The sequence below is a fragment of the Strix uralensis genome, chromosome 3 (genome assembly GCF_047716275.1).
Source record: "Strix uralensis isolate ZFMK-TIS-50842 chromosome 3, bStrUra1, whole genome shotgun sequence".
In the NCBI taxonomy this organism is placed as follows: Eukaryota; Metazoa; Chordata; class Aves; order Strigiformes; family Strigidae; genus Strix; species Strix uralensis.
Window position 1 is genome coordinate 134807987 of NC_133974.1, and position 27749 is coordinate 134835735.

The window sequence follows — 27749 nt, forward strand, 5'->3', positions numbered from 1 at the left end:
GTCCTATCTTTGTCTGACCCAGATAAAAGGAAGAGGTCCCTAAATGCTCACAAGAAAGAAGCAGCAGTCAAAGTCTTGGTGGTGTCTTCCAAAGCTGCTATACCTTCTGTCTTTGGGAGTCAGAAATGCACTGCGACCCCAAAACACCACCATAACTCAAGTGAAGACTCCAGCTGCGGGTGTCTGATAAAAGCAGTTACAAGGGACAAGTTATTAAGCAGTGAGCCAAGCGCTAGAAAATGGGCTGGTTCCTGTCAAATGTGAGCCATTTAAAATCAGTAATGTTGCTTCCAGTGCAACCTTTGCCTGTATATTTAAGTTTCATAGTCCCAGTAGCAATGCCATCAACCTTGTTTACAGTAATGGTGAAAATGTTGGTACTATCAATCTGTTTACTCCTCAGGCATATTTGGCAGCCAAGGGAATAACCCTGAATGTTGGCTAGCAGGCTCTTTCTTTCCTAAGCGGGTAAATATCAATGCTGAAAAAGAGCAAAAATTGATTTCTAATTTAAATTATAGCCACTTTTCCTTTTAAAAAGCAGACCGATTTAAAATCTAAATTATTATATCTTTTATGAATTCCAACATTTAAAAAAAGCTATTAAAATAATGTAGGGGTAAAATACTGTGATTTCAGATAGTTCGTTCTTGCTGTTGGAGTTGTAAATTCTAGTCACCGAACTAGTAGCATCACGAGCTCAGCATCTGGAATCAGAATGGTGGAGCTGCCAGATCAGCTCTTGCCACCTGCCTCTTCCCCTGAACATGCAGAGAACGTACTTTCCTCAATTGGTTGCTTCAGCTAATTCAGCTCAGTCACTTGTACATTCCAAGTTAGGAAATCAAAGGTTGAGCTCCCCTGATTTAGAGAGAGGTTAGATACTCTGAGCCTGGAACATGGCATCCAAACTCTGTTCCTGCTCTAAAACTACACCTGTAGCTTGTAAAATTGTTCTGTCCATGCTCTACTTTGTGATGGAATGAGTAGATCCTCCTTTCTTCCCTCCCTGGGAATCGGACAGAACAAATATATCTGTCTAAATGACCCGAAAGGTAGTGGGCATCAGTGGACTTGCTTCTCTCCATTGAACCCCCAGGCATACAGGGAACAAACATTGCTGGTTCATTACTTTAATTACAGTGTGTGGGATGTTCATATAAACCAGAGTAGAACTATAATAAAACCCTAAAAAACCAAGCTAAGTATCAAGGCTGAAAAGTTTGAATTTAGACATGTCCCTGAGTATAGGGATGCTGAGATCTAAACCTGATATTGATTTTAAGCATTCCTGTTTAAATGAAAAGTAGGAGGGGAGAACACGAATTAGAAAAAGTAGTTATGACACTAGCTTGATCTGTTTGCAAGAGGTATTAATAGAGAATGTTTTTTTGTGTTTAGGTCCAACAAAGCTGGTGGTCCTTATGTTCCTTGGGAGTGTAAAGTATTACAGCCCACCTGGTAAGTGAATAATTTAATTGTATTTCTTAAAAGCGTGAGGGGCTGAAGAGTAACCATATTAAACCTAAAGTGGGGAACTGCCTGTACTCTGGGTATCTTGAAAAGTTTTCACCATTCATTCAGATTCCTTAGAAAATGTTAGGACTGCTCACAGAGAGTCTCGGAAGACTTCACATTCTTGCATGTTTACATTTTTCTGCAGTGAACTGATGAATTTAGAAAGTGGTATTAAAAATTGTTTAGTGTACATCATTCCCATGGTTTTGTTTTCCTAATACGCTGTTATTAACATGTGAATGGACTCATTTGATTCAATTTTGTTATTACTGTATTGCATCATTATAATAATGAAAGGTAAGTCTTTAGTCTTAATTTTTGCTTAAGGACTTTTCTGATTGACCACACAGTCCCTCACAGTGTCCAACCCTCACCTCCCTGACTGGGCAGAGAGGAAAGGACTTCAAGGAACATATTTATTTTAAATCCATGCTATCTGCTTGTTGGGAACTTGTTAGTCCTACAAGTTAAGCAGCCTTCGCTGGGGTCAGTATTTAGATAGGAGCTTATCCAGGAACATGGAAGTGCTACAGGAAATGTGTGAGGTTTTTGCACAGAAGTCTCATCTCTCTTCAGTGCAAACGCTGTCTTCTTTGGAAGGACCCCCGCGGCTTAGAGCCCTGTACGTCAGTAAGACATAACATTGGCATCTTAACTGTGTATCGTCTTTTAAGACCTAATGGTTCTTTCCAAGGAAAAGAGTAGTCAGACCCAAATCCAATTAACAGGGGATTCCTGTGCAATTTTAGTGAGGTGAATTTCTCGTGTCCCAGTCTCATTTGCTGGAGAGCATTGTCGTTGCCTTGATTCACTTCAAATGCTGGTATATTTTAAGGGTGAGGACATACATTCTTGTTCACTTGTTGTAACATCTTTTTTAATGTTATGTATCACCTTTGGTTACTTTGAATGGAAGCTTAAACAGACCAAGTTGTGGCTTGGGAAGAAATTATCTGGATGTAGGAATTTAAAGCTACAGCTAATGGCAACTTTTCACCTGTGGCAGTTGGTGTAATTTAGAGCTGTCCTTAAACCACCCTCATTTATGCAGATGGACTGGCTCAGCACCCAGCTGGCTGGCTGAAGGAAGTTTTAAAAAGTGTTTTGTGACAGATCTGAGTCAGAATATTGTGTATTAACATGGTTATTAGGACAGTTACTGTAGAAATGGACTGGTTTGATTTATCAAGATGATGTTGGGGGCATTCAAAAAAAGTGGAAAAATTGTCTCCATCTAAGTAGGCCTATGGGATGTTAGAAACAATTCCAGAATAGGAAATGCCTGGAACACTAAAGAAGATGACAGGTTTAAAAATCTACTGTCAAGAAAATGTTAATTATACCAGGCTGAAAGGCAGGCCCCCCAGAAGATTCTGATAAAGCTGAGCCTGACTCAGTTACCATCGAGAGCTGGTAATCCCTCTGTACTATTGCTTTAACACTTTTCCCCTCCCTGTGCTGCATTTGTATTAATAAACTAAGCAGAGATTTGGTCACAATATCCCACTACTGATTTTGTAAAGAAGTACAGCAGGTGTTCAGATGAAGACAAACCTGCTAGGTAGATATGCTTGATGCTCAAGGCACTGCAGCACAGGTATAATCTGAAAACAAAAGATTCACAGAGTTTTATCCTTCCAGAGATAAAAACACGATGCCTAAAACCTGGAGGATTGTACTTTGAGCTTAAAAGGAGGGATAGAAATCCAACCATCCCTGCAATTTTAAGCCCATCTTTTTAAATTGCTATCTGAGACCAAATGGGGTTTTTTTCTGTTTGATCCCGCTGTGAAGTGATAATACTTCATTTGTCCCATCACAATTATTTTCCCAGTCTACGATATGCTGTGAGATCATACTACTTCTGTGTAAGATTAAGCAGAAGGTCACAGGGGACAGGAAAAAATCCAAGCAGTACACAGTCATTGTCAGCACTGCTGTGGCAATTCAGGAACACGCCAGCCGGTGTTTCTCTTTCACGCGCTGAACACTCTTCTTTCTAAATTCACTATATGAAAACACCTCATGAAAATTAAGCTTGTAAATTAAGTTGCTGAATATCTGCAAAGTACTCCTACTTGTTGACAGTGTCCATATAAGAATTGTGAAATCTTTTTCCAAAGAGCTAAAAGAAAGGGTGTTTTGCAGTATAGTTTCAGTACTGGAGAGCTGTGTTTTCCTCTCGCTTGTTAATTTGACTTGCTCAGGCTATCTGGAACTCCCTTCCTGTTTTCCTCCAAGACCTTTAGTCACTTCCTTTCTCTACATAAAAAAACCTTTCATTTGTCTTTAACTGATGATGGATTCTCTTTCAAGCATTATGATAAAATCAGCTGAATTATATATAGATTTTTCCTACTTGTAGATGACCCAACATCAGTGCGGTTAGGTATGTTAAGATTAGTTTCCATACTAGGCTGTACTCAGGACTATACAAATTTTTAAAAGGATCTTGTTGCCTTAGGGTATATTTTCATGGAATGTGAAAAGTCCATTTTCTTGTTTAACCAAGAGATGGGAAAAATAGATTTGCTGGTCAAATTACAAAGACTTTATTCAAAGTATTTTTATTTACTATACAAAAAGTGCAGGTTTACAGTACAAAACTAAAAGTCTATTTACTTTCCTGGTATGTAATAAATGAGAACACAGAAAAGCTGAATTTTCCTTTTGTAAAATATTTTAGGCCCAGTCATCTACTGTGAATGGGGTAAAACGCCACTGAAAATTACAGACCTCTATTCATCCATAAGGTCGTTAAATCTGGCCTGTTTTTTCTCTCACATAAAAGCCATCACCAGATTGTTACTCATTTCTTAATGTAATTTAGTATATTAAGCTTCTTGAAAGAGTAAAAATGTTCTGAGAATGTACATTACCCAGAAGTGAGTGCTCTCCCCCGGGTACATTCTCCAAACTGACTAGTGACAGGAAAAGAGGAAGATTTTTGAAAAAAGTCAAGATTTTCTCTGCATGCACTGACTCTGTGGCAGCTGGTGTACGATACCGGGTAGACATAGCAATCGCTAAGTAAAAGAAGACTGAAGGAGTTATCACTTTATATCTTAAATTATGAACCCAATTAATTACTGGCTCGGCGCAGTGGAAGCACTGGCACTGGAATTACAGGAGAGATCTAAGCACTGTGATCCTCCATGTCAGCACCCACCGTTTCCACCAGATCAAAAATACCACTCAGGGGTAATTGACATCTAGGCGGGGTTCAAGGTTGATCCCTAAGCTGGCTGAGCTGAACGCTGGGTTACACTCTGTCCTAAGCAGTGTAATATAAAATTCAGTAAGGATGATGGGAGCCACTGAGCCTGCTCTGCCTTCATTTATGTATGCGTAGTCCACTGGCTGTAACAGAGATGTAACAATAAAACTAGGAACAGAACTTAGCCAGAACTTCCATGTTTTTTATTTAACAATACATGGAATTTAATCCCTCCATCCTGCTGCCACCGTAACATCCCTTGTATCACTGCAAAAAGGGCTGACTTGAAAATATACATGGATAATTTGTCAATAGAAGATACAAAATCTGAGGGGAAAAGAATGAAGTCTAAAGACCTCACAGGTGCTTATTCACCTGCTGTGAAATTTCTACCTCCATCAGGGTAACAGTGTTGCCTTCTCTGTACTTATAAAAATACTTTTCACATTCCTTGGAGTCATTCCTGGTAAAGGTAGGTAATGTTGACCTCACGGTACATTCTTGAAACAAATCTCATCTGGAACTTCCTGTGCCCGAACTGAGCCTGGATCGGGTGCAGGCAAAGGCTGCTCAGAGGAGCAAGGGAAGGGGTGACAGCAGAGCTTCTCTAGTTTTAGCTTAAGAAAGCAAGGGCTGGACAAAATGCATTCTTTTAAGTGGGTTAGAAATTAAAATTCAGAGAAAAGAACCCTTTAAAGGGACAAGCAGGAAAAGGATATACATTGGCCTTGAGCGAATTAGGACTGGAAATTAGAAAGAGGTCTCTAGTTATTTAGAAAATGAGATAGAGTAGTCTTCCCAATACAAATAGCAGCAATAGCCCACCCCATGGTCAGGTGTCTGGGTTCCAACAGTTCATGCAAAGAATATGATATGTTTTTGTGAGACAAGAGAGGACTCAGGGCTGGGACCCCTTAGGGTCCCCCCATTCATGTGTTGCCATCCTGTTTTTCAGAAAGTGGCTGAATGCTGGAGATCTAACCCCCGTCTCACACTGGAGACTCTTCCCACTGCAGTATGAACTGTGGCTGCCACCCTCACCGCCTCACGTGTTGGGATACACCAAACAGAGCCCACCCAGGGACTTTTCCCCATGCCAGGGAGTCCGTCATCCTGCTTAACAGGATGGCTCACCTGGGTGGCCCTTAGCATACGTAGCTTCCTACATGGCAGAAGGGGAGTAAAGGAGAGTTGTTGTGCCCCTCCCTTAAGCTCTTGGTGTCTCACTGGACTTGCAGTTTGCTTGCTCTGAACGTTTCCACGGACTAATCTCTTTATATGGGCACATGCAGGGGAATAAATCACCTCTGGGCTAAAAATCCATCATAATGTTGGAATAGTATTAATAATTGTAAGTCCTTTTGGTCTTACAGTGGTAGCGGTGTGGGTGAAAGCTGCCTGCCAGTATGCGCCATGTTAGTTAATTCAAGTGTAAGCCCACGGGCTCTGGCCAATGTTCCACCTCTGAGCAGAAAGGACGAGCCCACACCCGAGCCTCACGCAGAGAGCGGCGGCAGTTTGTGCTTTGGGAACAAGCTGCCATTTTTTCCTGCACAAGTTGCATAATTCAGATTTTCGAGAGAGAGATCTGTTCAGATGGCTGACTTAAACGGGTACGAGTGGTTGAACAAGTTCGCCTCTTCTGAAAATGTCTCCTCTCCGTTTTTTCAGACACAGGAAGGTTGTCGCACCGTCTCTCGGTTCCAGCCCCTACCTCCCGCCGAGGAAGGCGCCGCCCGGCCCCGGTCCCCACGCCGGGGGCGATGCTCCGGCCGCCGCCCGGTGCCCGCGGGGGGGGAGCGGGGCCGGGAAGGCGCCTCACCACCCCCCCCCCCCCCCCCGGCCCCGCAGTGCGGAGCCGCCCGGGACGCCGCGGGTACAGCCAGGGCGAGGCAAACCGGGTGCCGGTTGAGCGGTGCCTTGCGGTAGGTCCCCGGCGAGCCCCCCCGGTACCCCTTCCTTTTTGAAAAGAGCTGTTTTAAAACAGGGGGAAAAAAAAAAAAAAATAACACTAGTCCCGGCAGAGGAAAGTGATGAATCATCACAAGATGTCTGTCACGCTTCTGCCCGCGCCCGGCCCGCCGAGGGAGGGAGGGAAGGAGGGAGGGAGAGATGGATGGTGACACCCCCCGCCCCACCCCGCATTCTCCGCGCTGAACTTTACCCGACTTCGCCATCCCTCGCGTCCCGCCCCGCCACGCTGCATATTCATGAGGCGGCCGCGCCCGCCCCCGGCCCCTCGCCGCGTCTCATTGGCGGCTCCGCGGCCCCCCCCATTCCTACTGGCCGTCGCCGCCGTCGCTCAGCGGGGCGGGCGGCCGCGCCCCGCCGCCTCCCCCAGCGGTGACTCACCAGGGCGTGGAGTCTGGGTCCCGCAGCGCGGCGGCAGCGCAGCCCTCGCCCTGCCCGCCCCTTCCCCCGCAGCCGGCACAGCCCCAGCCCCGCCACTCATTGTTCCGCCAGCTCCAGGCACCATGGACGAGCTGGACCAGTCGCCCCTGGTCTCCTCCTCCTCCGGGCCGGCGCGGCCGCAGCAGCCCCAGTTTAACTACCAGTTCGTGGTCGACGACGAGAAAGAGGAGGAGGAAGAAGAGGAGGAGGAGGAAGACGAGGACGAAGACTTCGACGAGCAGTTGGAGGTGATGGAGAGGAAGCCCGCCGCCGCTCCCGCCACCGCCGCAGCCCCGCAGGAGCGGCCGCCGCAGCTGCTGGACCTCGGCGGCCCCGCCGAGCCGCCCCGCCCCGCCGCTCCGGAGCCGCCGCAGCCCGACTGGAGCCCCCCGGGAGCCGTCTCCTCTTCCTCGTCCTCCTCCTCCTCCGCCACCACGCCGTCCCCCGCGCAGGAGCAGCCCTCGGCCCCCGCCCGGCCCGCGCAGCCCCAGCCGCCCAAGCCCGAGCCCGCCGCCGCCCCCCGGAGAAGAGGGTCTTCCTCCGGCTCGGCCGGTGAGTGCCTCCGCCCGGAGCCGGGGAGGGCGGGGGGCAGAGCTCCTCGCAGCCGGGCTCCTCCGCCCCAATCGCGCCGGTTCCCGCTCCCCGCCGGGAGCGTCCCTTTGTCTGCCGGTCCTCGGCCGCCTCCTGCGGCATCGCTCCCTCCCCTCAGCCCGCTCCCCGCAGCTCATGCGGGGAAGAAGCACTCCCCCTCCCTCCCCCCCCTTTTTTATTTATTTTTTTTTAATTCTCTTTCCCTCCTCCTCCCCTCTCTGTTATGCTAATGGCGGGAGGGCGGGGGCCTCGCACATGGGCCGCCCGGGGGCGAGGCCGCCGCCTGGCAACGGCCGCGTCGTGAGGGGCGGGGGGGGGGGGCAGCGCCTGAGGTGAGGGCCGCGGCCGCCCACCTGCCCGCGGCGTTGGGCCGCGCTGTGCCGGGCGAGGGCTGACCCGCAGGGCGGCCCCACGCTGCGGCCTGCGGCGGGGCTGCCCGGGGGGAGGAGGGGAAACGCAGATGCTTTGGATCTTACTCATTTTAAACAAATCACCTCGCGGGGAAGGGCGGGGGGAGCAATGGGGGAGCAGCGCTCCCTCCTTTCCTGACCCTGCCTCGCGGGGGCCCGGGGGAGGGCGCGGGGCGCCCCTGCGGGCCTGGCAGCGCGTCCCTGGGTGGGAAGCGCCGCTCCCCGGCTCCAGCCCCGGAGTCTCGAGTCCCGAGCGGGCAGGAGAAGTGGGGGAGGACGTACGGGAGCAACAAAAGGCGGCGCCCAGGCGGCTGGCTGGCTGCCGGAGGTGTGGCAGCTGCCCTCGGGGGGTCACCCCGCCGTTAAAAGCCGCAGCGGCGGAGGGCGTGCCGCCCGCAGCCATGGCCAGTGCTGCCCCGGGGCCACCAGACTTCCCGCAAGGGCTGGCCCCGCACGCTGGGGTGGGGGGTGCGGGTCGCTCCGCTTTTCCTTCGCTGGAAATGCGGGAGCAGGCTCGGGGCCGTGGGAACGGCGACAGCGAGCACAGGGGAGCGCCTTGGTATCACGGGGGTGCGCTCCGATCTTCGGGGCTGCTGCCGTGTCGGTGCATTGTGTGTGTTTTAAAGATGCAGGATTTCAGTCGTAATTTGATGTCATGGTATGAGGTGGGTGTGATACTCAAGACTTAATCAAAAAAAGCATCTGGAACAGTAACAAAAAAAGGCCTGTTAAACCTGAGTCGAATTTTGTTGGGGGGGGAGTTTCACAGTGCGTTTTATTTGCAGATGTGGCGGGACTTTATGGTTAGTCGTGCTGATGTCTTTCATGAAGCTTACTTTTACTGTTCTTCTGGTAGCTCTCTGTGTAGCAATACGCCAGGGAGATTTTTTTTTTTTTTTTAATTTCCACCATTTGGAGGACAGATGATAACAAAAGCTTGCAACAGACTAACAGATCCTATATGATGGGTGAACAGAATTTTTTCTAGCCACACTCGTTGAGTGGAGCTCTGGAAGGTCTGAGAAGAACAGAATGGAAGGAATAGCCTCAAGCAAATCTTGCTGTTGCTTTGAAAAGTAGGGATAAAAGTGTGATTTCTAGAGCTGATTTTGTTTTTCTGCTTTCAGACCCCTGAAGGATGAGGCAGAGAGTGCAGTAATTCCTGAAATATTTCTTCTTTATTAGAGTGGAGGAGAACTAACTGTGTGAGAAATAGGTAGCGTAGCTGAAAAGTGGTGTTAAAAGAATTACTTCAGCTTATCAGTGGTGATTAATGTAGAGCTCTGAAGTGAGGACTGGCACCTCTGGGAGGCCTGGTTTCCAAAGACAAGGTGTTGTAACACATAATGCTCATCTAATGATGGGTTGGAGTATTGGAGGCTGTGTCTTAAGTACACGAAACTACTAGATGAGACCAAATTGGTTTGATAAAAGCATTGTCTGGTTACGTCATGAATATTTTGGTCTTTCAGATGCAGGAGTACTTAGTTTCGAGCAGGTTAAGAATCCATCTAAACATCAAATGTTATTTTAGTTTTGCATTTAGCAGTTGTCATTAAGACTTTCTCAGTCAAAATGTTCAACTTGGGTTCAAATTTACTTTTGGTCTCGCTGTGAAATTGGCAAAATTTGATGCCTGCGGCTTGTGGTATGGATAACCCTGCATCAGAGGTGGTTCCCTCTCTTCTGGAGAGTTTTGGTTTCATTTACTTTCGGCTCTGTTATATGAGCTTGAGGTATAACTGAAGAATTGCAGTTCACGACCTAGAAATTTTGAAAATATTCTATTCCCTTCGTATTTAAAATCTAAGGCTTTGATATAGTGAGGATTTGAGGTAAATATCTTCAAAATTCTATTTCCAAGAGAAGGAGAAATTAGTATTGCCTGTAGCAAGCATGTAAAGAATAGTGGGGATTCTTTTATCTGCAACTATAGGCCATGGTGCTGCTTTTTGTCAGTATAACAGTAGAGAAAATGTATGGACTACTCAATGGCCCATTAAAATGTATTATTTATACATCTGGAGGTGTTTTAAGTAATAAATCTTTGTAATTACTATTAGTTGCATACTTGGGAGTATTCAGTATCGTTGCTCTAAGAGACTGCGATGTAATTATATGTGATGTAGGTCTGACTGTATCAGCAGCCTACCTTCTGAAGAGCTAATATAAATATTTGCTGGGGAAGAAAACAAGCGAGAGGACTGCAGTAAAACTCGTGTTCTCCTGGACACTCTTTTTTTGCTACTCATTGTTACGTGGGTACCAAAAACTACAATTCTTCTTAAGAGATTGCTACTTAGAACTTTTGATTACCTAAATTTACATCCAGTGCAAAGAAAAGTAAATCTGAGGCAGTCATACATAGTAAAAGTAGTGCACTTCTTTTTGTTGTTAACTGTCCAAAGTAAGATTAACCAGTAAAATGTGCTGAGAAGATACTGCTTTCCATCTTTAAAGCCCTAAATCCTAGCAGCATTAGATCCTGCTTTTGAAGGGAGGTCATATATCACTTTCCTGGAAGAGACTTTGTGTTTTGAAGTTAAACTGCACTTAGAAGAAACCGGTATACTAAATCCACCAGGCTGGCTGCAGACCAGCATCCAAAGTGGATAAAGATGTCTCCTGGTGTGTCAGTGGCCTGCAACTCGGCCACGGTTCAATACATGGGCAGATGTTGTGAAGGGCACTTTATTAATTAGTCTTGTTTTTCCATTTAGTTTTATAGGACTCGGTTTTGATTCATCCGTGTGGAGGGGAGGTTTCGTGAACGGTTTGCTTGTGTGCCAGACAGTGTCAAGCAGAGGTCAGCAGGGATGCCCCAAGCTGTACCAGGAGCCTGCAAACTGCTCTGTATCAGCGTTCACCCTCCCCAGGCTGACCCAGCTGTGGTAGGTGGTGATGAAATGGAGTGACCTGGACCTGCTTCTGCTCGCTCTAGAGAGTGTGCCTTTTATCCTGCAACGGGCACGTGCAGGTCCAGTAATCTACATCTTATACAAATTCTAAATCAGCATGTAGCCGCCTCAGATGATGTTTTTTTTTTTTTCCCCTGGGTTGCTGAGTTTTCTGGTGTGCTGCTATGTATGCACAGACTCATACAGAGGAGTTGTGTGGATTTTAAGGGTGGAATGCAGCATGACTTGGAAAAAATACAGCTGTCCTTGAATACTACCTCTGGTGACTTTCATTTGCACCCTTCATTTATTAAAATATGTTCCCACTGATCTTCAGTGTTTCTTTGAGGTGCCAAGACCCTTTCTCTTCCCAAGTGTCGTCAGTAATGCTGTAAGGGAGGTGGTCATAACCTGGGTGTATCAAAGGTAGAATGTGATAGTTCTTTTCCTGTTACACAGTTTCCATTATAGTGACATATGGGGAGGAGAGTAACCAGCAATTTGACTGGTATAGTAAAGCTAGTGTCTTCACTTTGATATTTGATGTTCCCATCTAGGTGAGTTCAACAAGGGATGGTTTTCTTTATTGTCATGGGCACGTGCAATGTCTAGCACAGTGGGGTCTGCTTCTGTAATTCAGCTGGTACAAGAGTTTCTAAAGCCAAACAGCTTATTCTGTTAACCAGAAGTATGTGCAAGAGTAGTCCTGCCAAGTTTGGCAGTCTGTTTGCTTCGTGTGTGTATCCTTTGACTTGCTTTTCAGGATAAAACCACACAGGTTCCACCTACTGTATAACAGTGTAGCCCTCAGGGAAGTTTTGAATTGCGTTGTGAGTTGAACTCCTTGGACCTGAACTCTTACAAACCACAAGTTTGGAGACAGCAAAGAACGACTGTTTGTTTTGCCCTTTTTTCCCTTCCTCCCTATCTGTATATAAGTTTGCAGCATGTCTATGACGTGATGCTATCTTGTCCACCCTGTTGCATCACCACTGGTGAGCACTGAGCCTCTTATCTCCTAGATAACCACTAACAGCAGCACCCCTATAATTTAAGGACAACATTTAAACCTCCTGGTCAGTGGTTTTCTCCTGTTGACTGGTACAAAATTGCCAGGAAAGTGTCAGGTCCTTTTGCAACAGCTGATCTATGGATGGGTTAGAAATGAGTGGTTGTTGGAATATAAAGGCCTCAGGTCAAGAGTCTCAGACTTTGTAGCTCACAAGGAGACAAATAAGCCGGGGTTGTTGGCAATTGGCATGGTGAAAAGACAATCTTAAAATAGATTTGTGATTGGAAAAATGTGATTTCTGATTGGCTTGCCGATGCACGTTGTGTTATTTTGGTAATTTGAGATGCATTTTTCTAGTATAACTTTGTGGCTGGTGTATTGTGAGGGTGATGTTTTCACTTTTCCTTCCTCCAGTGCCCAGGGTGGGAAGGATGAGGATTTTGGAGAGCACTCAGTTTGGGAGCCTGGCTACTGAGCAGAAAGCATATGGGTGTCCTCTAACCCCAGGGACCAGTTTTCCCATGCTGTTAGAATTCTGTGGGGCTTTGCCGCTTGCCACCTGATTTTGAGGGAGGTTAGTGGTTTTGACTGCCTCTTTCAGTGTCCATTTTGCCCCACCCAACTGCTTGGTGGCTCTCATCAGATTGCTCTGGCCTTTGTGTGCTGGGAAGGTATTAGAATAACAAAGGGCAGTTAACCTACAATTTGAGGCATGTCTTGGTGTGCTTGAGTTATGTTTCTTTGTTTTCTGTTAATATTTTGAATGAAATAAGCCTCTTCTTTTGAGCTGGTATGTTACTATAGTAACAATGAAACTCAGATACAAAAATTAGCAATGCACAGTTCTATCTGAAAATGTCCTTTGGCTTCTAGATATTTTGTAAGCAAGGAAATAGTTCTTGGTCTTTTGCTGGTGAAAAAATGTAAAGCAGTGTGTAGCTTACAGATGAATTGTCCTGAGATGTTCAGAAAAGCTTATGCATGAAGTATGAGAAAAATTGTGTAAGTATCAAGCTGCATTAGAAACAAAAGAAAAAAAGCTATTATTACCAAATAAAAAATAGCGAACGGTGAGACCTATTCTGAGTAGAACAGTCGAATATGTTTTCATGTGTTTTTTTTAAATTTCTTGGTTTATGATCTAAAATAGAAATTACTCCTGTTATGCTTTGAAAACACTGCATAATGTTTTCTGCTTTTTCGGACTGTTTTTAGGGCACCACAGTACAGCTAGCACTGAGATCCCTGGGCTACAGCCTTATGATATATGCTCGGTGGATAGCTTTTTTAGCTGGTATTTCCATCAATAAGAACTATTATAATAGCAATAAAGTAATGGGCTTATTAATATTCACAAAGTCTGAGAAAATAAAATTATCTTAGTAGAATGTTTTTATCTTTCAAGTGGAAATAATCAATCTGCTGTTAACTGAGGCTGTCAAAATATCAAGATTTTAAGTTAGAGATGTTTTTAAATTACTGCTCTTCCCAATGGTTTTCAATGGGTTTGTCCTCATTTATTGCTTTCTGACGCATAAAGAAAGAATACTTGTATTTTTTCCCCCCCTCATGTAGAAATTGTAGGAATACCAGGTTGACCCTCCAGGGTTTTGCTGGAAGGCTTGCTTTGTGTCTTAGGAATGTACTGTGAACTTGCAGCCTTTTAATGAACGGGGCAATCAAGTCATCAACTTCATCGGCTAGGAAGAATATGTTAATTAAGGTGTCTTGAAATACGACACAAGACTGAGATAAATATAAACTTTCCTGCTGCCAATTAAAAGTGTTCTCAGTCTAATAGATGCTGTTGGTCTGATGTCAAAATCCTCCTGCTTATCCAGTCATTACTGGTTTGTGACAGTTTCTCTTGAACTCTGCTGTTCCCTCTTTTCTGACAGAAGGTAAAATTCCTCAATGCCTGTCCTTCTCGGTCCTTTGTGTGTGACAAGGAAACGAATGCCAAGTAAAACAGATGAAAGAGCATGTGCGAGGCCGTCAAAAGCAGGTTGTAGCTGCAGAACTGAAAGGAACGAGCAAGATCTGGAGGAAGTAGAAAAATGTGCGTGGTAGTGGTGGAAGAAAGGTTGCTTCTTTCTTGGTCTTCAGCCAGGTCTTCAAGTATTCTGCCTTCAGCTTGAGAAACGCTGCTCAAAGGACAAAGGGATGAATTTCCAGTGTGTTAAACCCAAGTTTTCTTTAAAAGATCACATAGATAAGAAAAACAGTTTTTCCATGTACGTGAATTGTGTCTAAGTGACAAAAACCTGAAGTGGATAGCTAAAACCTGTATTGATCAAAATCCATTGCAACCTAGGAGGGGCAGTGCTGCTTGATATCTGATCCTCTTTGTTGAGGAGGAGGATGTCAGGACAGTTGTAATCTTCACACTGCTTTATTATCCATTCCGTTAAAAGATATTCCTACACAGATGCTAATGGCTATAATGAATCCTCTAATGAATGTCCATGTTCTTTTTCCCTCTTTTGAGATGAAGATATCTTATGCGTCAATTTGTTTTTATTTTACAGACTACAAGCTCTTATGTCAGAGGCTTGTCACTCAAGGTAATGTGTTGGGAATAGATGCTAAAAGAAATCAGTAGCATCTCTTCTCCAGTCTTGAAAGATTAATTTAGCTAATAAAGATATTCTTCTGCAATGATAAAGTTGCTAATCTAAATACTGCTTAATTTGTTTAATTGCGGGGAAAGCAGGGAAAAATTCCATCTGTACAGATTGGTGAAAGGGAATCTTATGATTGGTATAATCTCCAAAATTAAATTGGATAATGTCTGCATAATGATAGGATTTGCTTGGCTCTTTAGACCTCCTGCCTTTGAGTAAGTTCTGGTGTAATTATTGTATTTTTCTGCTTTGTGGCACTGCCAGAACCTGAATTTCTGTTTGTAGCTTCAACATACCGTTAAAGAGTCTGTGTCCTAAGGAAGAGTTACTTAGTTTTTAGAGGATTTATCTTGTATCTTTTTGGTTACAAATATTGCCAAAGACTGAATACTTACCTTCAAAGCCAGGGGTAACTGGACACATGTGTTTGCAGTTGGCTAGATTGTTTCTTTCTGCTTCTTTCTTTTTAATTAAATGTATTCAAATGATTTGGTGAGTGTAAATGCTGGGTCTGTGAATGTTCATATCTGAGATTGTTCTAAACTGATTCTAAGCTTTGCTATTAAATATATTTGTGATTTATATATTAAATATAGTTGTGATTGTGAAGCCATCAGAGATGGGCTGTGAACAGTTGAAGTTGATTATTGTGGCCACCTGACTTCAATAAAGGGAGGCAATTACCCACCACCTGATGCTAACTCTGTAAAAAGGCAGAGTTTAGGTGATCAGGTCAGTTGATACAGTTGGAAGAGGAAGGCACAGGCTTTCAGTGCACGGTTAATCTATGTGGCACTTCTCGTGTCTTAGTTATTTGACCCTGAGCTTAGTTTATGCTCAGAAGCCAAATAGTTTGTCTTTGTTCTTCAGAGGATTTAACTTTCCTCATGGTGAGCCGCTGTGGACTGCCCATCTGTGATAGGTATGTGCATCCTGTTTCTGAGCATTCCTTGTTATACTTGGTATAAAGATAATGAAAAGTTTCTTTGGAGCTGACCTTTGTGACTTTTCTCTTTGTTTGTTTACTTTTAATACCAAAATGTGCCAGATAAAATTCTGTTCCTGCTCTGAGGAGATACAGTGACACTCGTGGAGGAGGGACTTTTAATGGGAGTGGCATTATGGACCCATCCTCTGAAATGCTCGTTGGATCCTGTGTTATTGATCAAAATATTTGGTTGCAACAGTGAGGTGTGGCTGGCAGTTGTGTCTGAAGTATTTAATGGCCTTTTAAATGACCCTTGTAGTGGGTGCTTACTTTGGCAATCTGGGAATTGTAATGGAAAGAATTGTGATAGAGCCAGAATTAATGTGTTTTCCTTGTCCATCCATTCTTACTTTGGTTGGCAGTTGGTATTGCAGGGGAGTGATACTGCCTGTCTTGCTTTTCACTCTGTAGCTGATCAAAAGAAGATGAAATGGCATGTACTTACCTCTGACATTGTATGCTTTACAGTATCTGCATTGCTGAGCAACTCGCCTCAAATGTAATTTTTCCAAAAGAGGAAAAGTTGCTGCAAGTTAGACCGTGTAAATATGATATTGGAAAAAAACCAAAAACCTTGTTGAAACCAGTTTGGTTATAGATTTCTGCTTAGACCGTATGAAAACACTTGCTTCTTGCTGGAGACTTGTTTCCATAAACAGAATGTTTAAAGCAGCAAGCATTGTTGGAAATGCTTGTTTTGAGCTTCTTTTTCAAATAATGTGAAGTATCTCCAGTGCAATATAGTGCAACTCACTTTGCAAGTGATGCATCATACCCCTTAGCAGTAATTTCCATGAAGACCTGAGATCCCCTACAGCTGCCCTTCTTAATAATCAAAACTGTTGGGTCCTTTTCTGCTCCTAGCTGTGATACCCTCGAGATGTTAAGAGATCCTCTTTTGATTTAAACCTTCAGCAATCTTCATCTTGTAGCAGCTTGTATACTTTCCTCAAAAGTGTCCAAGTAGTTTACAGTTGGAGTTTCCTAAACTGGAAACTTCTCTTTATGAACTTACACCTGTAACTGGAAAGAGCCAAATGAGAAAACCTAATTGCTTGCTGTGGCTCTGCAGTTTGATCTAATGATTTGAAAAGATGCTGTTAATACTTAATGTTCTTTATCTGGAATCTCTTAAATATTTGGTGAAATACCATATTTAGAAGAATTGCATCATAACAGGAGATGATTTAAATGGAATTTGTGTAGGCAGCTGCTTTTCTCAGGAAATTCTTGTGAAGTTGTGTGACCTTGTTTACTCTGCAGTAGGACATTAGGCATCCAAGAATTGGACTCCCCTTGAAATAATATAACTTTTGAGTGGCTAGGTATGTTGTCTTTGATACCTCATGCCAAGAGGTAATAATTTACTCCTAATAATTTGCCATCAACACACAGAGGAGAAGAAAAACCCCCAAACCATTGCAGCTCCTCCCTATGGTTATGAAGCATGAGGGTACTGCACTGGTCTCCAAAAGCCTTTTGAGGTTTTTGTAGTTCTTGAGTCTGTAAAAGTGTAAAACTTCATGGTAGTATTACATATGTCTGTTTTGCTTAGATAATAGCTTGAGATGAGAAATGCTGTTCAGTGCAGTTTTCACTGTGACAAAATAACAACTCGGTGCATTGAAGAAGCAGACAATTTCTCTTTCATATCTGCCTTAAAAGGATTGCTGCGAATGTAACTTTTACACTACATATGAGTCATGTCACAGATGCCATTCCTTTGAGTATTAATATTACCCTGTTTCTTTTTTTTTGTTCAATATTTGTGTTAACAAGAGAGGCCCTTCAGAATCAATGTCCCCTTGTGGTAGGACTGTAAGACAAAAGCAGTCCCAGTCTTGTTAATTAGCCATTTTGCTCATTTTCTAAACACGAAAAGGTGAAGTGGACTCTTAAAAACTTTATTCTTGCCAGCTGTTCATTTTAGGAATAGCATACCTTTTCCAGCAAACTAATATAGGAAATGGTTTTTATTTTCTGAAGACTGAAACTGCCATCTAGCAGCCCAATACAGTTTCCTACTAAAGCTGTACATCAGGATGAAGTTTACTCAGTGTTAATATGTAGAAAGTAAAATACTTTTTTTTTCATAATTATGAGCTGATACATAAAAATAAGGAGAATATCAGAACGATAAAGCTACCTTAGCACAGACCTGCAGGTGATGCTTGGAAGGAGTCACATGTGAGAGCGGATGGAAGGGTACATCAGTCACCAAAAATCCAGTCATGAGGGATAGAACGTGTTCTTGCTGAGTTCTTATTTTCTGTGACTAGACTTAAGTCCTCTGGTTTGTGTTGGCAAGTATGTTGGGGTGGGGGTGGGGGGGTGGAAAGGCAGTTTTTTTCATAAGCTGCTTTTCTTGAAATTGTCATTTTACAACTTTTTCATTTTAAACATTCTTCTCTTTTTTTTTCTGGAAATATTTGCAGCTAACTTCACTTTATCTTTCTTAGTGGTCTGGGGAATCTCTCTCCATTTATTTCTCTGCTTTTTATCCAAAATTTTGATATTAAAGTTTTATGCTGGTCATTTCAGTATCTTGTAACAACACCAGTTCCTAGGCAATCAGCAAGAATTAAAATGAGAGTTTAAAATGACATGGCTTTGTCATGCTGATGGCAGGTTTTTGTTTTTAAAATAAAACTGAAGTCTGTTTCTTGGTGGTGGAGCTTATGTTTTAGCTGAAACTATGCTACCAAAGTTTTAAATATAAGAGTTCATGAAAGGAGAAACTACAGGGTTGTTTGTGGCCGCTTTATTAGGAAATATTTAATTTGCGAAAAGCCAAGGTAAGATTTGCAGAGTGGTTTTGGTTAAAAATGAGAATGCAATCACAATGAGTCACTTTGTGCATCACTTGATTCTGTTGTTCCTTAAATGCTTTTTGTATCACGTTAGGGGGATATTTAAAAAAACCCCAACAAAGCCAGAGGAGTGCGTGATGTTGAGCAAAACTGTTAACAACTTCTCCTGTTAGGCAAACAGCAGCCATGCAGTCACTGGTTTGGGGATGTGTGGGTGTGTGTGTTTGAATACAGTATTTGCATTTTACTGAATGCTACAAGATCACCTGGTTGAGCCTGTCTGTGAAGTTCTCTTTTTAAAACCCGCCGATTGGGCTACTTCAGTAATGGCTATAAAGGAATACCATTCACAGATAGAGGGCTGTCTTTCTCTTAGCTGTAATGCTGAAGGTAGGTTACTAACCTGCCCCATTATGGGATTTTGGGCACATAAAATTTGGAGTAAAGGCTGTTTTCTCCTGGAGGTTGTGTTCATTTTGAGGTGTTATTCATGAAACAGTCTATTTTCTGATGGAAACAGTAATTGAGCCATTCATCTTACTGAAATAATTTTTTTATGATTTGTAAAAACTGAAGACTTATTCACTTAGATTTTCTTTTTCTCTTTGGGTGAAGCTTTGTTGCAGTGAAGGCTCACTTTGTAGTTCGAGAAAGAAGTTTTGAATATGTACCTTCACTTGAAAGTAATTTTGCTTAGAGTTTCATGTATTCTGCAATTTGTTTACTTAATTCTAGTAGCAGTGTACCCCTACTTTCTTTGTTTTAATCCTCTAACTTCTGCCATTGATACGCAAACAGGAAAAGCCATCCTCGGTGATCTGTCGTTCTCGTGCTTCTACAAATGAAGTTATTGCACTAAACCTAGTACTTTATTACAGACCTTAGTACATTTGTTGTCAGCTGGTAGCAGCGCTACCACTTGAGCAATGTGGGAAGAGGCAGCCGGTTCTGCAGGCATTGGCTGAAGTGCCTTGCAGGCTCCTGGTGCTATGCCTTTGTGCCTGTGCAGTCTTGCTGCATGCCAGGTGACAGGCTGATAGGTGCTGCATTTTCTTTCCTCTTGTCTACCAAAGCACCACAGAGTTCTGTTTCTGAAAGGTTTCTACCTCCAGCCTTGGAGGTAAGGGGTTGTCTGTGCAATGCAGAAGGATTCTTCTTCACTACCTCATTTGAATTACAATCTGAAAAGAATGATTGGTTCAGTTAGCAATCCTGCTGATGTGGGAGTTGTAGAGGTCCTATTCTGTCCTTCCTACTTGCCTGGAGGTGTTAGAGAGGGCCCACAGCAGGAAGGAATCCTTGGGTCTTCTTCCTTTCAGCAGGAGAAAAAGCCATTCTGCTGTGGGTGGAGGGAAAGTGGGTGGTTCTCCTTGGCCGCTTAGGAAATACTGCTTTTATGTAATCGTTTTTCACACTCCAGCTATGTGTGGAAAATAAAGTTTGGGTGTGGGCATAATATCGTTCCATTAAGAGAACCTGGGAGTTCAGTGACTGGCACAGCTGTTGTATGTTTCTGTCTTGAGTAAATGGAAGCCAAATCTGAGAAGGAGTTTGTGCATTGTGCTGTCTTAATGGAGCACTGAAAAATCAGTGCCCATGCTCCTAAAACCAGGGATCCTCACCAAAAACTGAAACCTCTCTTTCTGGTGCTGGCAAGTATTAAAAAGAATTTAAGTCTAAAATTTTTGGTAGAGATTGCAGTTTCTCTTTGGATACTGAGTGTACTGCACCTTCAGGGATTTGTGCATTTTCCTCTTTGCCTCCTTACCCCAGTGGACTCTTTTTTTTCTATGCCCTCCTTTTGTTTCCACATTTTCAGCACCTCCACTCCATTGACTTGTTCGTGGTTTCTCTGTGAGATCCTTTTCTGCTGGGTTGTGAGGGGTCTCTGTCTTCATGATGCACAGTCTAGTCTCATCAGGCCCATCCTGCTTTCTCTCTCCTCTCCTCTGCTCCAGAGCATAGACCCCTTCCAGCGAATAAAGGTTATGCTGCTCTGGTACGGCTCAGAGGAGGTGAGAGCCTGTGGTTTCGGGGAAGGTGCAGGCTGAGGCAGGTGACTTGTCACATCGCAGGTCCCTGGAGGCTTTGGACCGGTGTGTGGGTGCTGTGCTCCAAGGGGACTGTGCCACTGGCCGGTAAGATGGTCGAACACTGCCTCAATCATGGAGTATGTGGACACTGCTGCTCCCTTTAACCAACAAGTGATGAGGTATTTCAGCATGCAGCACACACGCAGAGGGACAGAGTTCTACATCTGTGGTCAGATGATGTTGCCTGCTCGGTCCATCTAGGTGTAATGTTCAGAGAAGAGAGGGGTGTGCTCCTGCTTGGTGCAAACCCTGAGGCTTGCTAGCCTAAAACTGAAAGCTCAGCTCTAACCCTTGATGTACCAGGCACACTAGAAACTGAAGAAAAGCCTCTGATGTTGCTGCTAAAAGCCTCATATTGAGGAAGGCAGAGCAGCTGGCAGGACTGACGAGTCCCAAGCTGCAGTTTGACTGAAGCCCCTTGTTCTACTCTCCAAACCAGGTGACTGGCTAACGCCTGTCACGGGGCAGTGGGCCCCTGGCGAGCGGTCCGCTGGCTGCAGAGATCCCAGAGAGCCAGGGCGTGCCGAGTCCAGCATTTCCTCAAATAAAGGTGATGCTTGGCAGCGTACGGATGAGCGTTGCAGCGCTGCGACTCGGTGTCACGTATTGATCAGTTGTCCTCCAGTGTGGTTTTTGTCCTTAAAAGCTTTTGCCACCACTGAACTGTAACACTGCTTTGATGTGTTCTAAATTTGGAAGTGAGGTTTCTCTCTGTGTGGTCCTTAAGAGGAAAATGTAATTTCTAGAGAACTGAACAGAAATCCCTTTGGCCTGGCAGGAGTTGAGGAAGCTTCTAAATACCGAGTCCTACACTCCAACTGTGTTACTTGGTTCTCTTATATTTTGCTGTATTTTGTGAATCATAAACATTGCTGAAAGATCACAGTGTTCCGTGAAACAAAACCAACTGACTGTGTATTGTGACAGGAACTGTAGGTCGTGAGGAGACCTGATTTTTGGAAAACTGCTGGTGGGATTAACTTGAGTGAGCCAGACAGGTCATGAGTATCTTGAAGTGGCATTGCTTTTGCCAGAAGGTCATGGTTCTATGCCAAAACAAAAATGACCTGAATGCCTTACTTTACTGGATTATTAGGTGTGTGCTGCTGGGTCTACCATATTTCTCACTTTTTGTCTTTCATCATTTAAAATCAATTGGTTTTTATTTTTCTTTGCTTTTAAATAAAAAAGTTATTTTTCAGTACTTGATTTTGTCCAGGCAAATAACAAAACTAAAGATTGATGATGTTTCTACTGGAAATTCAAAATCTAATCGAAATGCTTTAATATAGTTTCGCACTCTGCTAATACAATCGATGTAAATGGCAAATTTTAACAGCCTTAATTTGAAAACTTTGTGGACTCTTCAGAATGAAATATGTTTACCCAAATGTTACTATTATAAACATAATGGCAATAGGCCACGATGGATCTGGGAAAAGTACTGCTGCTGACACAGAAATCCAGAGAAGGACTGGTTTTGATTTGCCTGGCTCCTAATGATGGCTGGTATTGATGTTTCTAGAGAGTTTTTTAATTAAATGCTTCATGCAACTTAGTAAAATGTCGTAGTTGTATGCTTTTACTTCAGGTAATGTGTAATAGGTAGCTCTGGGATTGTCCCGTTTCTCACGTGGTGCATTAGTGAAGGAAGGTGACTTCCTTAGCTTAGGAGAAGGGTGTCCTTCTTTGTATTTCCTTAGTTCTTTGGGTGGAAATTTGAGAGCTGGGCTGTCTTGTGAAATATTAGACTTAAAACAAATTAAGCAAAGCAAGATATGCTCCTTGGATCATGCTAAAGGTGGCTTGAAAAATAATGCATTTATTTGGAAGCATGTCTATGCTATAACACAACAAAAATAGTAAAGACATAAACGTACAGCCAATAGTACAGTCGTTGTCTGTTACCGGTTTGACCAGTATCGGCATGCCTGATCAGTGCTCTCTTTGTGGGGAGGTTCAAAGCTTACTTCAGTCATTTTTTCACAATCTTTGGTTGAGTCTCCTTATCGCTGCTCTTCTCGTACAAGTTAGTTGATGTTAGTCGGATAGTGTGTCGTCGTTAGTGGCAGGTGTTTTTTCTGGTGCTAGAGACAGGGTGGTTGCTCAGTAGTGTGGAAGTTTTGAGAAGGAAAGAGTAGCTACTGTGGTGTCTCTTACCTGAAGGTTGGTCAGTGGCTTGGAGGGTGGAGATCCTTCAGTTGCCTCAGTAAAGACCCCACTGTAAATGGAGAAACCTGAGTGTTCTCTCCCAAATTCCCCGGCTTGTATCCAGTTCTGTGGTTCTCTGTGGGTGTAGATGTTGGCTATGGATCTGTTGGATTTACTGGGAATTGACTACTTGCGTGCTTTCTCCCCTCTTCAACCTAGCCTTTATTTCTGCTGAGGTTATTTGTTTGTTTTTCAGATGAGACCCTTTTTGCTCTTCCTGCTACATCTGCGCCTCTGATGCACTCCTCTGCAGGCAAGTTCTTTCTGCTCACCTTTGTCTGAATACATCCTGCATTTCTGATCTGATCTCATTAACCCTTTCCTATTAGTCTGCCTTTACTAAAAAAGTCAGCATGGGTCCAAGAATAGCCTCTATCACATTTTTCAGTTTTGACTTTTCAGCTGATCTGTTGAAGATGTTAATATGCATTCATTGCTTTATGTGGTAACTGTTTTACAAACAAGCTACAGCCATCTGTGAATTCTTGGACCCTTGGTACAGGAGAGAAGTTGATACTATTAACAGGTTAACACATCAAAGCATAGTTGCTTGACTGATTTAGCAGAAAGATTTAATCCACAGTAACTTTCTGCAGTATTTTATAGAAGTAAAATTTGTACCTGTAATACTTGTTTAGTGTTTTTTGTTAGCTACACTGTCCATTAAAAAAAGAAGTGTGAAAAAAAGACTTCTTACTGGCATGCACGTTTGTGCGTTCGTTTATGCACAAGCATACACACGTCCCTGCTCTCTGTCTCCCCTTGCCACCCCACCCTCCCTCTCTCACCTTGTTAATATTGCCTGCTGTACTTGGATGCTCTGTACTTGTCTGGCATCTTCAGCTTTACTGTGACCTTTGCGCTGCATAAAGTTGCTGCTTCTCTAGCCTCTTGCATACTTCTCTGCTAGAAGAGCTGAAATAGAATAGCATACTTGAACTGATGCTTTGTTTTAATGGCTAATGGTATGTATGATAGAACTGGGAAGAGCTTCTTAATAACTAACATCATGTGAACCTGTCGTGAAAGTTTGCATTGACTTTAAGAGCACTTGCATTCTCTAACTTTCCTTTCTGTCCACGGTCACAGAAGAAGTTATGGACTGGCAGGAGCAGCCAGGTAGCACTAAGTCGCTTGGTCAAGAAGATTTTACTGCAGTCCCGCTTGATACTGCTCCTTCTCTTCCCTCCTTCTCTCCTATCTCAGCTGACCCCTTTAAAGAGCACGCAGCCTTTGATACACTCTCAGATGAATTGCCTGCAAGAGGCATTTACAAAGAAAATGCAAGTGAGGTTTATAAAGAAACTATGGAAAAGGCAAGAAATCCATTTCTTGTAGAGGGAAATGAAAAGGACCTTTCAGAAACTAAGTACTCGGAACCCCCATTTGCTAAAGCAGAAGCAGCCATTTTATCTCCAGCTAAAGAAGAAACACAGCTAGAGGGCCCTAAAGAATTACCTAATCTGGAGAAAATGCCTGCAGAGCAGCTGAAAATCTCTCCAGAAACTCCTCAAGATTTGTTTGAGAAAAATGAGGAAGATCTCTTTTATAACAAAGACAAATACGGACACGGTGATCAGGGTGAAAAAGGGGCACTGAAAAAAGACCCTCTTCAGAGGGAAGAATATGCAGACTTCAAACCTTTTGAGCCGATATGGCAAGTAAAAGGCGCTAGTCATGGACCGAGCAGCGTGAGAGAGGATGTTGGAAGTAAGACAGATGCCAAACTAGAAAGCAGTTTAGATGAGAAATACAGTGTAGATAAGCTGAATGTGCAGAAGGATTATGAAAGAGAGAGTGAAGGCAGCCCCGAAGATCGCTCTTTCCCAAGTACCCCAGAAGCTGTAAAAGAACCTTCGCAGACTTACATCACTTGTACTAAATTTGAATCCTCTGTAAGTCCCGATGGTAACAAAGTTAAATCTCTTTCTCCACTAGAGGAAGGCACTTCAGAAAATAGAACCGATGATGAGAAAAAAATTGCAGAAATGAAAGCTCAGATGAGCACAGAACAAGGTGATTTTAGCACTCTAGCAGTTGGCAAGCAGGAAGGCCAGGAAGCTGACTATGCTAAAACAGAGAGTATATCAACAGTGCCATCTGACACTGCAGCAAACATGCCTGAAGGTCTCACTCCTGATCTAGTACAAGAAGCATATGAAAGTGAAATGCATGATGCGGCAGGTACAAAACTTGCCTATGAAACAAAGATTGATTTAGTTCAAACCTCCGAGTCAGTACAAGAGACTCTGAAACCCGTGACACAACTCTGTCCCTCCTTTGAAGGGTCGGAAGCTGCTCCATCACCAATATTGCCAGATATTGTTATGGAAGCCCCGCTAAGCACTGGGACTGCTGCTGCAGAAGCATCCGCTGCGCAGCTTGAAGCTTCCCCATTAGAAACTTTTATTCCTGCTGCTAATTATGAGAATGTAAAAGACGAGACTGAGAAACCTGCCTTATATCAAGAGGCAGCGAATGTACCACTGACACAGGCCCAAGAAGCAAAAGAGTCATCAGCGTTTAAAAAAGCTGATCGTGAGAGTAGCACCAGTCCTGAAGATCTAGAGACTCCATATATATCTATTGCATGTGACTTAATTAAGGAAACAAAGGTCTCCGGTGAACCTGCTGCTCCATCCTTTGCAGATTATTCAAAGACACCGATAACAGAATGCATTCCTCGGGATGTGCCTGATCACAAGGAACTTGTTGAAAAACTCTCTCCGCAGTTTGGGAAATCGGACTTGTTTAATAGCCAGCTGATACCCGACTTTACTGAGAAGGTGAATGAAGATCCATCTCTCATCTTAAAGAGTAAATCAACTGAGAATATTGTAACTGATGACAAACATGAGGAACGACTGGTGGATTCAGTAGCTGCCCCAGGCAAGCCTTACCTGGAGTCTTTCCAACCCGAACTGGACTCTTCCAAAATTGTTGCTTCTCTGCCCTCTGAGCCAACACCTCCAAAACCAGAGAAGATCCCTCTACAGATGGAAGAGCTGAATGCTATGGCTTATGCAGCTGATGGATCTGTTGCTACAGAACCAAAACCAGGAGACAACAAAGCTCTCTCACCCATGGAGTCTTCCCCAGTCACAGTGGAAGACTTTGTCATGTTAGCTTATCCTAAAACTGCTCCTGAGTTTGTGGCGGAAGGTAGTGACAGAGATGCGATGCGCAAAGACGGAAGGGAAGAGGTCAGTAAGGCGATCCAAGGGGAGAAGAGGCAGTTGCCTTGCTCAGAGCTACCCTGTGATCTGTCTATAAAGAATGTAGAAGTAAAAGCTGAGGAAGGTACTAATGCCTTGAAAAAGTCCTTGGAGGCTGTGGACAGAGAAGTGCCTGAAGTATCCATGATGTCCTTACCGGCCACAGATACCTCACCTTTATCTGCTGAAAAAGAGATAGTCAGTGTAGTAAAACATGAAGCTTTTGAGAAGGAAGCTGAGCGAGAAGCTACTTCTGTTAAAGAAAAGGAAAAACCTACTGCTGTATTTTCAGCAAAGCTGAATAAATCTTCAGGTAATCTGTGCACGCTGTCTTGCAGTTCACTAATCTGCATAACTCTTTAGCTAAACTTAAGCATGCCATGACTTACTCTTTTTAAATCACTTCCTGTAAACTTCTCTATGTAGGCCAAGGGTAATAGAAAATGTTAGTGCCTGCACTTTTACCTTTTTCATATTCTGATTGCTTTAGTACTTTTTTTTATTTGTCAGGGATGGACTCACTGTCTCCAGTTTTCTCCTTCAGTTCTCCTGCAGGTGATCTCTTGATACAGAAATAAATCACTACTCCCTGCAAGCTCCTCTGTGGCTGTCTACAGGCTGGGCATTAGGTGGCCTTCCAAACTTGCTCTTAATATGCGAGAGTAAGCCAAGGATGGTGTTTCAGTCTGCTCTGTGTACAGGATTTGAAGAGATGTTTCTTTCTTTTCATATGCAGTTCAGGCTTTGAAACTTAGGAAAATACCCTTACTGCTACTGTATGTGTCTGGAATCTGGAAAAGAGCCTGCCCATCTCTGCTCACGTGGCTTGCAGCTTGCATTAGATCAAGGCCAGTGGTTTAAAATAAATACTGTACATGAAGGAGCTTAGTATTCCAGGTACTAGGAAATGGCCATTAAGAAGTTGAGTATCCTGCAAACATTAACATTGGTTTATACACAGCACAGATATTGATTTTTAATTTCTCTTTTTTAGGTGGGGCTTGCACTTCAGTGTAGTTAATTTTTCTCATAGTGACATGTAGTTAAAGTAGCAGAAAGCTGAAGGGAGGATAAGAGCATTGCTGCGTTGTGTTCTGTTCTCTAAACTGAATGCCTCATGACATTCCAGCTCTTTGTAGACTAGAGTACCCCAGCGCTCTGCTGCTACTTAAGTCTTGCACCAGAAGCATTCCCACTAACAAAACAGCTACTGCAGAAAGCACGGTGACTCTGTCCTAAAGAGAAAACCAAAAGTTAGTTTGACTCGGCAGTAGCGTATTGGTGCAGTAGCTCCAGTCTACGGTTCATCAAGTGCTACATTGCTAATGTACGTCTTCTGCATCAAATGTGTTTTGGAAGGGAGTAACAGGTGTATGTTGGGGGGGATCAGGATGTTTGTGCAATTGAAATAGGTTTTGGAAAATAAGGTAGTTTTTAATGTTTAACTTTGCATGATGTTGCCTTTTGTCCCGTCTCACCTCTTCTATACATACAGGTGGGCAGAAAGGAGAGAGTTTCCCTTTTCCCTTGTGATGAAATTTCAGTGGTACCTGCGCTGCTGAAACACTGTGTGTGTGTTCTGTGAAGACCTCTCTCCTTGCACTCAGGCTTCCACTACTGTCTAGAGAACAGCTGCTGTGTATCTTACACTTCATGTCAAAGGGTTAATCGTTTAGAGATCGGACTACTTTTTTTTCGGGGAAAAAAAAAAAAAGAATATTGCACTGAGTATACTAGCTTTTTTTGTTAGTTCTTTTTAACAGGAAGCTTTT

At 43.6% G+C, this 27749-nt stretch overlaps 1 protein-coding gene across 5 annotated transcripts in view; it reads left to right on the forward strand.

Annotated features, from left to right (window-relative positions):
- The first annotated feature begins 1409 nt into the window (after positions 1 to 1409).
- RTN4 (reticulon 4) overlaps positions 1410 to 27749 on the forward strand; it is a 51757-nt gene continuing 25417 nt past the window's right edge. The window contains exons 1-3 of one of the 5 annotated variants that reach the window (XM_074864520.1): positions 7199 to 7678; positions 22959 to 23015; positions 23852 to 26290. In XM_074864520.1, coding sequence (XP_074720621.1) covers positions 7210 to 7678; positions 22959 to 23015; positions 23852 to 26290 — 2965 coding nt within the window. In that variant the 5' untranslated portion in view covers positions 7199 to 7209. Of the gene's footprint in view, positions 1462 to 7090; positions 7679 to 14564; positions 14601 to 22958; positions 23016 to 23851; positions 26291 to 27749 lie in introns of those variants that run through there. The other 4 variants (XM_074864526.1, XM_074864522.1, XM_074864521.1 and 1 more) reach the window with 4 other exon arrangements.